This window comes from Trachypithecus francoisi, unplaced genomic scaffold, assembly GCF_009764315.1.
Source record: "Trachypithecus francoisi isolate TF-2019V2 unplaced genomic scaffold, Tfra_2.0 Lachesis_group21, whole genome shotgun sequence".
Taxonomy (NCBI): domain Eukaryota; kingdom Metazoa; phylum Chordata; class Mammalia; order Primates; family Cercopithecidae; genus Trachypithecus; species Trachypithecus francoisi.
In genome coordinates this window covers 5,717,634-5,733,505 of record NW_022681467.1, presented here as the reverse complement: position 1 = coordinate 5,733,505, position 15,872 = coordinate 5,717,634, and the positions used below count along the sequence as shown (strand labels likewise).

At 38.1% G+C, this 15,872-nt stretch overlaps 1 protein-coding gene across 8 annotated transcripts in view; it reads right to left on the bottom strand.

Annotated features, from left to right (window-relative positions):
* Nucleotides 1-15,872, bottom strand: part of RALGAPA2 (Ral GTPase activating protein catalytic subunit alpha 2) — a 325,653-nt gene that overhangs the window by 170,707 nt on the left and 139,074 nt on the right. For all 8 annotated transcript variants that reach the window (XR_004431099.1, XM_033185465.1, XM_033185462.1 and 5 more), the window contains 2 exons: nt 15,304-15,402; nt 14,914-15,069 (listed from right to left, as the gene is read on the bottom strand). Coding sequence is in view for 7 of the 8 variants with exons in the window: in XM_033185465.1 (XP_033041356.1) it covers nt 14,914-15,069; nt 15,304-15,402 (255 nt within the window). In the remaining variant the exon portion in view is untranslated. The remainder of the gene's footprint in view (nt 1-14,913; nt 15,070-15,303; nt 15,403-15,872) is intronic.

The window sequence follows — 15,872 nt, the reverse complement described above, 5'->3', positions numbered from 1 at the left end:
AAAATGAGTCAAATGTGCACACACAAATATAGGTACTCCAGAGTCAGAAAACTATACTTTTCCCAGGTTTATTATTCACACCGTCTCAAGAATGCATCTGCTAGAAATACACTCTTAGAATATTAAAAAGAAACACTTGGGTGAAACCACAGACTTAACACAGTCAGGTGTTCCTTAATGTCACGGCTGCCAGGACATAGTAAAGATTTAATCGACACTGCCAATGATGCCAAGTAAAATAATCTTCTCATTCTAATGTTGGAATCTAGATTAGGACCCAACTGCACACTATGTTACCCCCAGAATGAAGTAAAAAATATCAGTAGGGAAAACACAACACTACTGAATTTGGGTAACAAAGGTATTTAAATTACTCCTTTGGAACCACAAAAACTTAGAAAAGAGATCCAAGAGATCATCATTCAATCTTTTAATTTAACAGACACGGAGAACGGCATCAATCAAGGCCAGAACTGCAGTTACCAGCAAGGTTTAAACACAAACCCAAGCACGTCTGTTCCTTACAGGAAGGGAAAATGTTAAGTCAGGGTCAATGAAGCACCATTTAATATTCCTGAATAATGGGCCTCATATATAGTGCACAGCACTATTTTTTTTTTTTTTTTTTTTTTGAGACGAAGTTTCCGCTCTTGTTGCCCAGGCTGGAGTGCAGTGGCGCAATCTCGGCTCACTGCAACCTCCGCCTCCCGGGTTCAAGCAATTCTCTGGCCTCAGCCTCACAAGCAGCTGGGATTACGGGCATCCGCCACTACACCTGACTAATTTTCTGTAGTTTTCATAGAGATGGGGCTTCACCATGTTGGCCAGGCTGGTCTTGAACTCCTGACCTCAGGTGATCCACCTGCCTGGGCCTCCCAAAGTGCTGGGATTACAGGGATGAGCCACCGCGCCCAGACTGCACAGCACTATTTTGAGGACTTACTTAGTTTTGAAACATGAATTCGTTCATCTCACTCACTTCACCTAATAATCATTTAAAAATGCAAATAACACCTTTTAAAACTATACTTTCAAGTGAAGTCAACAAATGATTGCTTCAGCTTAAAAATACGCTTCCAAAAATAAACACACAACTCCTACTCTCATAGAAGTACTATCAGATGAAGGAACTGGCTCATAAAATGCTATCTTCAAAATAAAGACAGGTCTTCCACCAAAGCCATCTTCTTAGGAAATTACTGGGCATGGGGGATAAGGGGGTGTGGAATTATGTGAGGAGGCTGGAGGCGCTGAGGGGAAATGCATTAGAAAGATCTTTTGGGGAAAAAAAAAAAAAGAAATTTACCAAGATTCCAGCAACAAATTAAGATTCCCATTCTTCCCTGAAAATGAACACTAGAGAACATATACCAGTTCTTTGTGGCTTCTATGCTCATTTATCTGTGATCTCAACTCTGCTTTAAAAAAAAAAAAAAAAAAAGCTCAGGGCTTCTAATGCCATCACAGACTAGCGTGTCCCATGCATTTAAACATGTTTCCTTCTCATAAGGTGAAATCGGGAAGCCTGGCTCTCAGGTTTGGGTGAAAACGAGTCTGCTTCATGGTACTGACTTTTGCCAGGATGTTTCCCAGCCTATGCCCAAGAACAGATTAACAACAGAAAAATGATTTCTATTTGTTACTTCCCACATCTTCTGGTTTGTTCCCATATCAGTAAAGAGATAAATGTTAGAATACGATTATTATCCATTCTTTTCATTCTAAGAAAACACAAAATGCATGCTCTCTAGTTTATTTTCTTACAAGTAAAATTACTCCACCTGCACAAAGCAGTAAAACTGAAGCTCTCAACATTTTTGTGTTCTGCAAAAAAACAGAGGGCAACCCTGTGGTCATTCAATTCTGGGAGTCTCCACTAATGTGGGTGGAGGCCTGGATGAATTAGAATGACAATCTCTCACCCCTCCCATTTAGACAATTTGTGTTTAGACAAAGAGCTCTCAAGAATGGCTTAAATTTGAGAGAACAATCCCAAAGGAAGCCAGCTCTACCAATCTGCTTATGGAGAAACCTCAGGCCAGATCCATTAGCAAAGCGGCAATACCCACAAACCCGACACTACACCTGTCCCGTCCACCCTAGGATGAAAAGCCCACCATATACAGATTTCACCACGGCAGAAAGCAAAGAGGTCAATCGACCTCTAAATAGTGGACAAATGGCTTGCTGCTTCAAATTCTAGGAATACTTATTTTACATTTTGATTTTTAACGTACACATAACAAAATTCATTTTAGGGGCTTAAACACAACTTTTTTTTTAAACAAAGATGTTTTAAGTATAGATTTTTTAGCTAATGTGGAAATAGAAGGAGGAGGGCTTTAAAGATAAAATTCCAGTAAAAGATACAACTAATTTGGTATCTGAACTTGGGCAGATACTTTACCTTCTAAACAACAATTTCGTCATCTGTAAAATGGGAATGAAAATGCATCATGCCCTGTTATACTCTTCAAAAGGGCAAAGGAGATCGTATCTGAAAGCATTTTGTAAATTCCAAAGTTCATGATTATTATTTTTATTAAATAACAGCAACTTTTATTCATGATCTTATTAAAATATTAATTTTCCAGGATCATTTGAAATTCTCAAGTGCTAACTGAGTTGAAGGTACCATGTTAGTTGCTGTGAGGCTCTGCGGCAGCCCTTGCCTTCCAGCAATGACCTGTTAGGGGAGGGGAGAGCTACTCATAGCTAAGAGTGAGGCCACCGAGAGCACAGGGCTCCTGCATGATGGGAACAGCGGGTATGCCATGGGAACCAAGGAAGGGAAGCAAATAGGTGGCACAAGGCATTGGGTCTTGATGAAGGGACCATGCAGCATGTGTTCAACTAGACTCCAGCACACAGGAAAATGGTAGGTATTTTGTTTTAATGTCTTATTATTAAAAGGTTCCCTTTTACTAACATTTCTTTAGCCCACAAATACCTACTAAAGGATATTTTTTCCATAGGAGAACAAAAGAAACACTGTTATTTATTGCTTCTTTAGAAAACAATGTTCTCTCTAAAATGTGTTTCAGTAAATAGCATTAATAGCTGAACAATCTGCAATTACCACAATACCACTTATTGTTATGTATTAAAAAAGAAATCAACAGACAAAAAGAGATTATTCCTCACAAGGAGAGCGCTTTTGTCACAGAAACAAAAACTGCAATTTAAAATGCTTTTCTTGACATTACTTCCATCTATCCAAGTCTCCCCTTTATGAATTATAAACCACAGTCAGGATTTAAATCTCTTATATTCAAAAATCATTCCTCTCTAAAATGGGAGTTAATGTATCCTCCTTCCCCAAGTATAACTTCAGCACTTGAAATGTCTCTAGAAGCTATCCCTGTGTCTCTCAGTGCCTCTGCGCCTGGAGAAAAATGTAACATTTCTTGAAGTCTTTATGGAATTCTAAATGAGAAAAGATGCTCTTACAGGTCAATAGCTATATTCCAAAGAGCAGGAAAATCCCTTCTACAGTGAAATGTACCAGTGCCTACTGAAGGCCTAGCTATCTTCACCTTCCCAAAGTCCCAGAGTCATCAGAAACTCATTTCACGGAATAAGCTGCACAAGCCAAACAGGCTATGTATGTGGTCACTGATTCATGGATGCAGTGACTTGAGTGCAAGGCTAGGTAGGGCTCAAGGTCTAAAGTGAATATTCCCCCTTTCTGAGGCTGTCCTAGAGGGTCAGACAGTCTTGGACTGAATACTTTAGAGCTTGAAAGGCTTATAAAACGCAGAATCTATCGCCTGCCATATTTGAACAGAAAACTGGATTTAGTGTCTACTGATGATGAGCTGGAATCTACCTATTAGTCTTGGCTCTGGAGGTAAAACAGTCTCTCTCCACACAGCACTGCTTCAGACATTTGAAGAAAGCAATTATCTGTTTCCATGCACCAACCCTTTTCCACACAAGCTGTTCTCTCAGCCATCCCACTTCCTCTTAGCTACTCAGGCAGTGTTTATGCAAGAAGTGGAACCTGAGCCCCTTTCCTGCCTCCTTTCATACATACAGTGCCTTGGGCTTTGCCAGATGCAGGCCATACAACTTTCTACTTTGGGCTTCCAGGCAAAATTCACCTCAGATAATTTTCATGTTAACTTCAGAATTAATCAGAACGTTCCATGTTTTATTTCTTAAATTGACTTTTTTTTAGACAGAGAAATTAGTAAGCTGAACCCTCGTTGAAAATTCATTTAACTCAACCTGAAACACTGACTCTCTTAATCTTCCTGGTTAAATTTTCGTATGCATTTATTTCCTTGGTTAAGCTAAGAAAGTGAGACTTTCCTACTGTCTTTGATTACTGAGTTGTATCATTTAATTTATATTACCTAGCTCTTAGGACAATGTCATCTGCAGAAGTATTCCTCTAGGGCAAGGTTTCTCAACCTCAGTGCTACTGACATTATTGGTCATAAATTCCTTGTTGTGTTTCTGTGCACTATAGAATATTTAACAACATCCCTGGCTTTCACCTACTAGATGACAGTACATTTCCCTCCTCTAGTTATGACAACCAAAAGAATGTCCAGACATTGCCAAACGTTCCCTGGAGGGGGCAAAATTCCCCTGCCCCCCAAGAATCACTGCTCTAGGGTAACGAAACTTGACTAGCTCACCACAGTAGAAAGCTAACGCCTGCCTTGAAACTGATAGTTGGAGCCAAAATTTCAACCAAAGTGGCTCAGCTCGGCAGATTTGGTTATCCATTCTTCCCCATGATGCTATGTGGATTTGGAATAGCCAGTCTCAGAAGAAGGTCTTTTTTTTTTTCTTCTTCTTCAATTTTCTATCTATCAATATATTTATTGAGCATCTACCCTCTCTGGGAAAAGACAGAACGCACTCCAGTGACTCTATTAAAAAAGATTCCGGTGACCTGGGCTCTGTGACAGGCCACAGTAGAGTCTCCTTCCAGAGAGAAACCTCAAAGCAAAAGAACACATTCTCAACTGAAAAATGTATGCCAACTGATACACGATATCACACGGTAACAGTTTAGTAAGAACAAAATCTTTCCTTTTCCCACATATACTGAGAGTTGCTATACTATTTTTATGCTTTATTTCATGTAGCATGTCTTGTTAAATACTAGAAGACTTTGGGCTAAATATACATGATTCATATTCATCTCTGATAACGTTTACTTGAAAGAAAGTCTTTACACCTTTAAATCCAACAAAGGAAATCTAACAAAACTGTAGTCTCTGGCCCGTCAGGTAGATTTTTTTCTCTCTGGATCAGCCTCCATGCTATCATCTTACACTTTTTAAAGCTGTGAAACAAGTTCGCTGCACATGTGTTAAACCTCATAACCGAAACCTCTGCCATCTGTTACCTCCTACATATTTTTACTTTCCTCATTGAGGTGTAAGTGGGCTCTGTCTATAGATTAATGAAAATAATTATTGATTCTACAGCTGTAAAAGAAAAGAAAAAATATCTCACATTTATTTTTGGTGCAGTCATCTACCTCAAGTCTTTATGGTGATAGATAGCTGAATACAGTTATAATAAAATTTTCATTGATAAATTTTGATGAATCTGTGGCTTGTCCATTCCCACGAAACCTTATGGAAAACACTCGGAAGGCACTGGATGCTACCTGATGGTGTAACATTAATTATATGACAGCTTCTATATTTTATCACTCTGAATTTGTACAATAAGCACAAATAGGAATTTATTATTAACTTAACAATATATGTCAGGAGAGGGTTGTCATATCTCACCTGTCCTTATAAATATTATCCTTCAATCAAACCCAAGTCAAACTTGGAAGTTTTGTTTATTGCTACAGTAAACTCCCCTTATATTCAGTAACATTTCATTAACTTGAATAAAGTAAAGTCAGGTCAGAAGTTGTATTTTTAGAAAAACAAAAGGATTTGTTTTTAAGTGCCACATTACTTTCAAAAACAATTAGTAACAAATATATGTCTTGGCTAACAAAAACATTACAGAGCCCTTTAGACATCCCATTTTAATAATTATAAATACATTTACAATTTGCATACCAACTGCTTGAATTCCAACAGAATTAGAAAATATGTTCTCTTAAGTAGAGGGAAAATGTCCCTGGAAATCTTTCCTGCACATTTCTAATTCCTAACAGGCGAGACTTCTTTGGGAACACCCCTTGGTGTATTCTTGGATGCACCCATTTGGCCTATCCTGTGCTACAATGTCCAAGGTGAGGAAAGGTCATCAAGACATGAGTTGAAACTTACAGTCACTTTATCCTATCATGCCCACCTGTCTTCCTTTTCTCAATTCATCATCTTGCCTTTCTGAATCAACATTTGCCTTGACAGATAATGGGAACTGTGCCAGGATACTACTTTCTCAGGATGTTTACCAATCAGTACTACATCCTACCTCTCCAACATATTTCACTCACACACACACACACACACATACACGCACAAAACACATATGTGCATATATACACAAAATACATACACATATAAGGAATTTACACACAGACACACATACACAAACCCCATCTGTGTCTCAGTCCTTGTTAGCCCTCATTACCTTGCTCCTGGGCTATTATAATAATTTCCTTTCTGTGCTTGTTGTCATTATTCTTTCAAGTTTACAGTTCACCTCCACTTTATCACTGTGGTTTAAGCTTCTTAAAATGCTCTTCTGGTCATGTGGAGTATCATGCTCAAAAGCCATCAACAGCTCCACACTTTCCATGGGATGAAAACTACTTTGAATCAAGGCTCTCTACAGTGCTGCCTGGATTCATGACCACATATTATTTCTATGCATATATCTGGCATTACATCAAAGCCACTCTCGTCATTCATTGTTCCTGAACACAGCCTGAAAAGTTCTGTATCTTTGATGTGAAACTCCATCATGCTTCTTGTCCTACTATCTCAATCCTATTCATCCTTGAAAGTCCTGCTAATTCCCTTCTCCTCTGTGAGCTGCTTTCAAATCAACTTAGCTAAAAGGATATTCAACAGTCCAATTTTCATAACATGTATATCACTACTTATTTGGTTTTTTGCACAAGCTGATGGATATTACAGATACCTGTTTATGCATCTCACACTCTCATAACCTGACTAGGTTTTTACCATGGCAGGAAAATATATTCAACACAAAAAGATCATTGAACTTTGTGCCACATTTAGGAAGGAGTGATGTGACCCTAATAATAAAATGCCTAAAAATAAATCGAAGCATCTAAGAATGCTTAATGAGGCCGGGCGCGGTGGCTCAAGCCTGTAATCCCAGCACTTTGGGAGGCCGAGACGGGCGGATCACGAGGTCAGGAGATCGAGACCATCCTGGCTAACATGGTGAAACCCCGTCTCTACTAAAAAATACAAAAAACTAGCCGGGCGACATGGCGGGCGCCTGTAGTCCCAGCTGCTTGGGAGGCTGAGGCAGGAGAATGGCGTAAACCCGGGAGGCGGAGCTTGCAGTGAGCTGAGACCCGGCCACTGCACTCCAGCCTGGGCGGCAGAGCAAGACTCCGTCTCAAAAAAAAAAAAAAAAAAAAAAGAATGCTTAATGATTAGGAAAGGGTCTGAGAGGCTCTATAGCCCAATTCATTCACTTGACTACTTGTGGATAGGTGAGGGCCCCATGTCCAGTGAGTGACAAAGCTAAGTCTAGCTCTAAGGTATTGTAGTTCCCAGTATCAGGCCTGCCATCCATGAGAGTCATATGTTATTGTTGAAAGTCGATATATTCTGAAGACATCTTATCTCCTGAATTCTTGGAAGTACATTTTCCAATTCTTAAAAACCTTAGGAATAAGGCCCCACATTAGTCCTATTTTTACTCATTGTATAAGACTATAGTTTTCTGTGTTTTTCTTAAAAACTGTTTTTAAATGAAGCTTTAACAAAGTCAGCCATCAAAAGGTCTAAAGTTCCTCTACTGATACACATCAAGGCTATTATTTCATCCTCGGAACATCAGTTAGATCTTTAAATTCACAAATAAATACTTTATCTGCTAGTGTTGAGTTAAAATCCTATAAATTAAAACCTTAGTAAAATCACTTGCTTTACAGAATGAGCACTTGAGAGACATGTATTAAAATTATTTCCAGGGATTTGAGATAAACAAGGCCCCCAAATTGCCATCTTAATTCTTTACCTTTTCTGGAAGTGAATACTCATGTTTCACCTTAAATATACTTTGAAATTTATGTTTATCTAACATATATATGGTTCTATAGTTATAAGACTAAATTTTCAGCAAAGAACAATTCTTTGTCTGAGAAAAGGTGATGCAATTATTACATATGACTGCATGATACAGGCTGTCTGAGGTTATTAAAAGAGTCAGGTATGGCCAATTTACAAGTATCACCCCTGCACCTTGCTTTCAAAGCTCACTGCTGAGTTTTAATGCTCACTGAGGGGTCCCATGGGATCTTTTTACAAACGACTGTTTATTATTATATTATTCCATCATATACCTCATGAGACGGGGTTGTAACATCCGTTAAGAAAATCATGAACTACTTTGACTTCTGTGATACAATACTGCTCTATATAAGATGTGTAAAATTATGGTTTTTTTAACACTGATGTGACAAAAAGTTCATAAAAATGTAGAGTTAAATGAAAGCAAAATGTTCCTACAAGCTAAATATTATTGCCTACAAAATGTGGCTAAAATTTTAAAAATAGAAAAATTAAATTAATGCTCAAGTGCATTCAGCAACTGAAATATGAACCAGTGCTGATCATGTATTGCCAGTGCCCAGCACAGCACTTTTCAGAGCAGTTACTGGCTGAGCCTTGTCTCTTCCTTGCAGACAAGAGAATCCACTGTTTTGAGATTAAGAAGAAAGAGATTTCTATGAGGGTGTCAGATGGCTTATAGAAAGTCTAGAAGTGCCAGGGAACCAATCACAAGTCTCCACAGTCAGGAAAAAGTTGTTAAGCAGAAACACCCAGCCACATCACAAGGCTGTTCCAGCAAAGTCCACCGTCTGCTAATCTCACCAGTGATGCTGGTGTCAGAGCAGAACCTCCATGACAGGAGGATCCAGCTCCCCCTGTGCTGCTGCCCACCGCTCCCCACATCCACTTTCAAGTGCCATGTTGGCTGGTATCTCTGCTGGACAGAATCTGGGTCAATGCCAACCCAGCTGCAAGGAGTCTGGGACATGCAGTGTTCAGTTTTCTAGCTTTCCTTGTACAGAAGGCTCATTGGGTGGGTGAAAAGTGAAGGGAAAGTGAGCTGATGGCCATGGAGACAAAAGAAGCATTTCTGGATCATAAGCATACATGGGTAAAACAAATGTATCAATCGGTATGCCTGTCTACAGCACAGGGAGTGGTTATTTCTCCACACATTGTAAAATTCCACAATGCCTAGTTACGTTTTCCAGTCAAATCATTATGTTCAAAGTAAGAAAATGTACAGGGAAATTAAAAAAAAAAAATCAACACTTTAAGATATCAGAAACAAATGATGGAGTTGCTGTTCTTCTCCTCACCCGTAATATTATTACAAGAGCTCATGCTTACTGAGGGATCATATCCATGATCCAGACTGAATGCATTACATGTTTTACCTCTTTCAAGTCTTCAAACCACCCTCTAAGGTAGGCACCATTATTATCCTCATTCTATAGATAAGGGAGCCAAGGCAGAGCAAACCCAAATGATTTGGCTAATAAGTAACAAAGCCAAGACTGGAAATCAGACAAGCTGACTTGAGGTCCACACTGTTAACGAAGACATTTTATCACACTATCACACTAGATCTTAACTTTATGCGGTTACAATCCAAATATGTTACCTCAGGGCAGAACAACAAACACTTCTGCATTGGAGAGAGGCCTCATGCTTTTTTGGTGCATTATAAAATACAATATTATAGACGAAAATGACAAAGACTCACATTTCCCAAAATGTCTATATGCAAATTTGCAACAATAATTTTACATTAATGTAGGCTTTACATTTAAAAGAGAATTTAACTTTGATGTATAACAGACATTAAATCTGTAAGTCATTGTTAAAAAATAGTTCACAAATAAGCAAAGGAAACTTTCCAGTCTCTGATATATGTTCTTACAAACATGAAAATAAAATTCCTTTCCTCAACTGTCCTTTTCCATTTCACACATATTGATCTTTCCATCTGTTTTAAATAATCATGAAATTAACAGAAACTGTTTTTAATATATCCAAATCATAGGTCCTTTCATGTCAAACTATTTTGGGGAATTCTGACGTGAAAAAGCTGCTTAAGTGTTAGGAAAAACAAAGAACAACAAGAAACAGCTTTAGAAGAGAAACTGAAGGACGATGAAGAACTGAGAAGGCAACTGTGGAAAGGCCTTTCCAGGTTGGGGCGGGGTACTTTAATAAGGAGGATTCTGAAGTGGAGTGGGACCAAGGGCAGAGCCTAGGAAAAATAAAACAGAAGGGAGAAACAACATCAAGGACTGTTGCACCAACACGCAAGCTGTGAATCAATAAAAAAAAAAAAAAATTCCTGGTGGAATAAGCCAAGCCTGTATGTGAATTCCAACAGCCTTTTTAGCCTGTGGCACTGGGCAAAAGTTTTAGATACTTTTTTGAAGCTTTATTATTTATAAAATGGGTCTCAGGGGCCTGGGCACTATGGCTCACACCTGTAATCCCAGCATTTTGGGAGGCCAAGATGAGAGGACTGCTTGAGCCCAGTGAGCTATGATTGTGCCACTGCGCTCCAGCCTGGGCAATGGAGTGATACCCCACCTCTAAAAAATAATAGTAAAATAAAATAGGCCATGGTATTTATTGAACTGAATTGCAGAGAAGATTCAATGGTACAACATCATGCAGTCCCCAGCACAGAGTCCAGCACTGTGAGTGCTGAAGAAATAAATACCCCTAAGCACCATCACCAGCCCACCAGACACAAAGCAGCTGAGCAGAGGGAAGCGCACCGGGAGACTCCTTCACAGGCAGGCTGGGTAGCCTTGAAAGTCACGCCAAATTTTCTCGATAATTTATAGTTATTCTGGAACTGTTTATAATCTTAATTATTTTGTAAACTGGTAACATCAATTTTTTTTTTTTTTTTTTTTGAGACGGAGTCTTGCTCTGCCACCCAGACTGGAGTGCAGTGGCCGGATCTCAGCTCACGGCAAGCTCCGCCTCCCGGGTTTACGCCATTCTCCTGCCTCAGCCTCCCGAGTAGCTGGGACTACAGGCGCCCGCCTCGTCGCCCGGCTAGTTTTTTGTATTTTTAAGTAGAGACGGGGTTTCACCGTATTAGCCAGGATGGTCTCGATCTCCTGACCTCGTGATCCGCCCGTCTCGGCCTCCCAAAGTGCTGGGATTACAGGCTTGAGCCACCGCGCCCGGCCTAATTTTTAAAAAATTCATTGTCAAGGAAAAAATAAAGCCATTTCAAACCATGTTTTCGATCACAGCAATCAACCACGAACCCATGTTACATATGGACCGTGGGAAATACTACTTGATAAATTCATTGTGTTAGTATTACATAAGTTATTAGGATGATTAAAACTGGTTAAAAATACTAAAAACAGTTGTTTTGGAATGCACTACATTTTTTCTGGCTGTTTGATATATGTATTATTATTTTTTAAGATACAAATGGCCATGTCTGTTTACATAATAAATTTTCTATCATATTAGATGAAACTATAACTTTCCAGGATTGCCAGAGAACATAACTTGTGAGATATCTACTTTACAAATTGTTTTTTAAACTAAAAAATGTCTTCAACTACTATGAACATCATTATGTTTGAAAATATTTTTAGCATCTTATAACTTATTTAATTCAACACTTTATTGGTCACTACTGACATAATTTTGATACCTTCAGATTTAAGAAAGAACTTCATAAAACAACCATGCCATACACAGCATAATGTTCAAAGGCCCATGAACCACAAAGCTGTGTCGTGCAGACAAGTGTGCCACCCAGAGGCAAAAGGAAGAAACCCACCTTGGATTTTATTTGTGAGACAAAACTGATAATGTTCAATTTTAAACAATTATTTATGATTATTTATTTAAAAACACAGGACATCTTTCATAAGGTTCTCTCTGCATAAATAAATCCTTTTAGTGCTAGGATATATAAAAGTGTGGCCCTTTGAGAATGCTCACAAAATAGAAGCCCTGAGATGGTACACAGTCACAGGTACATAGTTAATTAAAAAATTGAATTTAACTGTATTCTCTACAGCAAATTCTTTCTTTTTATAATTAATATAACATGTGTTTCTAGAATTACATAAGTTCTGGAACAACCACTATGATCTATTTAGACATGTGGATCAAAAGTTAAACTAATTACCAGAGACATTTCTTAACTTAAATGAAGAAAGTTTCTTTCATTAGGTCTTCTGCGTAATTTTCTTTTGGCAAAGGAATAAAGTTTATTAGAGTAATTCTGTTTTGCAGACAGTCAGGGCTTCTAAAATATATAACAATAATTGTTAAGGTTAAAGAAAACAGTCAACTCTATTAAACTCACATAAAAATTCAAGCTTCTAATAGCCTAAACAATAGGCTGATTTTAAATAGAGATTTATGATATCCTCATTTTGTCTCAGAAGTCTGAATGTTGGGATTACTGTTAGCATTGGACCATCCTTTAAGATTTATGTATTCTACTATGAACTATAAAAGATATTGAACCTTAACTTAATTAAAAACATAATATGCATTATGATGTAAAAACAATTTTAAGCACAAAATTTGGAAATTCTTTTATCTGTACTACAAAATCATATTTCTTGAAAATGATTTGTAAAATAATTTTTTTCAGGTTCTCAAATGCTATATAACATACTCTTATTTCATCTCATTTTACTATTTCATTTCCACATCAACACATCTTAAAACAGAAAGATAATTCTAAACTCACCTATTTATGTGACTTTCTAAAAAACTCATTCTAAGGAACATTGTTTACTGCTAACTTACTTGTTTTTATAAAATGAGAAGGATCTATAGTTAATGATTATTTCCAAGTAAATGTTTTTTTCCTGCAAAATATTAGCAAAAGGCTTCTTAAAAGTAGAGCATTGTTAAGTAAACCTTCCTCTTTTGTTTCTTTCACTGAAGGAGTTCACTATTACCTGAGAGTTAATTCTCTTTTCTATACCCCATAATTCTCCACATACCGAGTTGCATCATTCTGTAAAAGATGCTTCCACTTGCAAAGATGGCTGTAAAATATTTGAGCAGAGAGTACAAACAATTCTACTCTATGTCCCTATTTCTACATTTATCTAGGAAATAAATGAGATTATGGGTCTAAGCCAGCCTGCTACACGGATGTCCTCTATACACCGCTAAAATCACAACGGTTATGGTTATTTCATATAAGAGTTCAATGATTTTTAAAGTTCAAAATTGTAAAATACACACTGCAAACTCTTTAAATTCAAGTACATTTTAAAGCAACAAAAAAAGTTTGCTTATCGGCAGGGCGTGGTGGCTCACGCCTGTAATTCCAGCACTTTGGGAGGCCGAGGCGGGCGGATCACGAGGTCAGGAGATCGAGACTACCCTGGCGAACATGGTGAAACCCCGTCTCTACTGAAAACACAAAAAAATTAGCCGGGCGTGGTGGCGGGCACCTGTAGTTCCAGCTTCTAGCGAGGCTGAGGCAGGAGAATGGCGTTAACCCGGGAGGCGGCGGAGCTTGCAATGAGTGGAGATTGCGCCACTGTACTCCAGCCTGGGCGACAGAGTGAGACTCTGTCTTAAAAAAAAAAAAAAAAAAAAAAAAGTTTGCTTATCAGGAGAATAACTTCTTACGTGTACCCTAGCAGTATCAAAAGGTCTGTGTGTCTGCATCATACCTTCAAAGAATACAAAAAATGCAGAAAGGACAGCTACTTGATAGTTAATAAATTATTCAAGTTCATTAATAAGCATTTACAATTTAAAGGGTAAATTCTCAAACACTCCCTATACCTCTAATTGGTTAAGAAAACCTAGTAATAAAATGAAATGCCTTAAAATTTCTTGAATCTTTTCTATTCCTTTCTTTCCATCCCCAATGCTACCGGCTTAGTTCTTATCGTTTTTTAAAATCTGTATTAAACACTTCCTAATAATTCTCCATCTACAGGCCAATCTCTGATTCTATCCTACTATCACACACTATCACTATCACATCTTCAAATCCATCTTCCAAATGCAGTCCAGAATCTCTGTGAAGCATAAATCAATCACATCATTTGCCTGCTTGATATCCCAAATCAAGTCAAGAGTCCATGTGTCCCTATCCATAATCTCCCTCAACTAGGAGAAGTCTTCCCAGGGGAGGAAGGTCAGGGTCTGGCCACATCCTATACCCCAAACCCAGGGCCTACAAGGGGGGGGAAGTAGCTAGTGGCTCCTTGGGCCTTTCTGTTTGAACTTGAACCAAACTTAAATTGCACTGGGAGAAATTAAAATAACTCCTTATCAAGAAATGTCTGGACTCGTCTTCTACCTTACATGTAAAGTCTTTCACAAAAACATCCTAACTACTAAAACAACAATTTTCAAACATTTTTAAATGATCAGTACCACTTTCTTCAAACCATATTTAATGCAGAACTCAAACAAAAAGTGGTTATAATAGTATTTTGAGGTTGACAACAAAGGCAGAGGTTAGATCATAGAGGCCATAAAATAAAATTAAAATTCGGTTGGCACAACACAATTGCAAAGTCACTGGGGAGAAGAAGCAGGGATGTGAAACCTGATTTACATTTTTGAAAGACCACTGTGCTTGCTGTGTGTAAAAGAGTTGAAGCTACTGAGAAATTCAACACTTCTGATGTATTTTCATAAATCTTACTAATGCCTTTAAAGAATGCTATGCTACTTCCAATTAATGGGCAATCACAATAAAGGAGTCGCAGAATACCTGATCCTTGCTGGTTAATCCCAGGTGCATCACAAGATAAAAATGCACCAGGAAATCTGCGTTTGGCAGAACGTCCTGGCGTCTGGTCATCATGGCACAGATCAGCCTGTAGGCTTGCAGTTTGCCTTCCTTATATTCATTTGGCAGTGTCGCCGCCTGTCAAGGAGATGATGTTTCCAGATTAAATCAAGCCCAGGTGCAGAGCATTTCAACATTTCATTTACTTCTCAGTTTTCCTTAAGAGTTGTTTATGGACATGTGGGATGCACTGAATTTAGTAAGACCCAGCCTGTCTTCAAAACATGCAGTCTTGGGCAATTACATTTTTCAAACTCAATTTCAGAAAGGAAGAGGAAATTGCAATAAAGGAATAAACACACATCCACTTGCCTTAAATAGCCATGATGCAAACATTCTGAGAGGTGGGATCAAAACTGGAGGAGATGGAGAAGACTGGTTATCCAGGCTTATTGCTAGATTATCCCGTATCTAATTCACAAAGAGGAGAATTTTAGGGTAGGTAACATTACGTTTATCCTAACAGTATTTCAACATTATTTTCCATGACCAAATAGCTGCTTTCACTTAAATTTCTATAAGTTAAGTGAAAACCTGTAACATTTATAAGTTTCTCTTTTGTTGTGAGATTATCCTTTTGAATTGTATGTTTGGCTTACTGTATGTGGTTTTAGATTTAAATACAAAACAAAGGCATTGCTTTTCCTTGAACGTTAATGGCTGGGGAGGTACTGAATTCCAAATGATAAGTAACGTTTCAATGAGTTATAGTGAACAAACATGAACCATGTTTTTGAAAAACAAATTAATAATATGTGAATGTCAGAACCCAAACAAAAATCAGAATAAAAATTGTATATACTACTCAGGAGGCTGAGGCAGGGGAATTGCTTGAACCTGGGAGGCAGAGGGTTGCAGTGAGTCAAGATGGCGCCACTGCA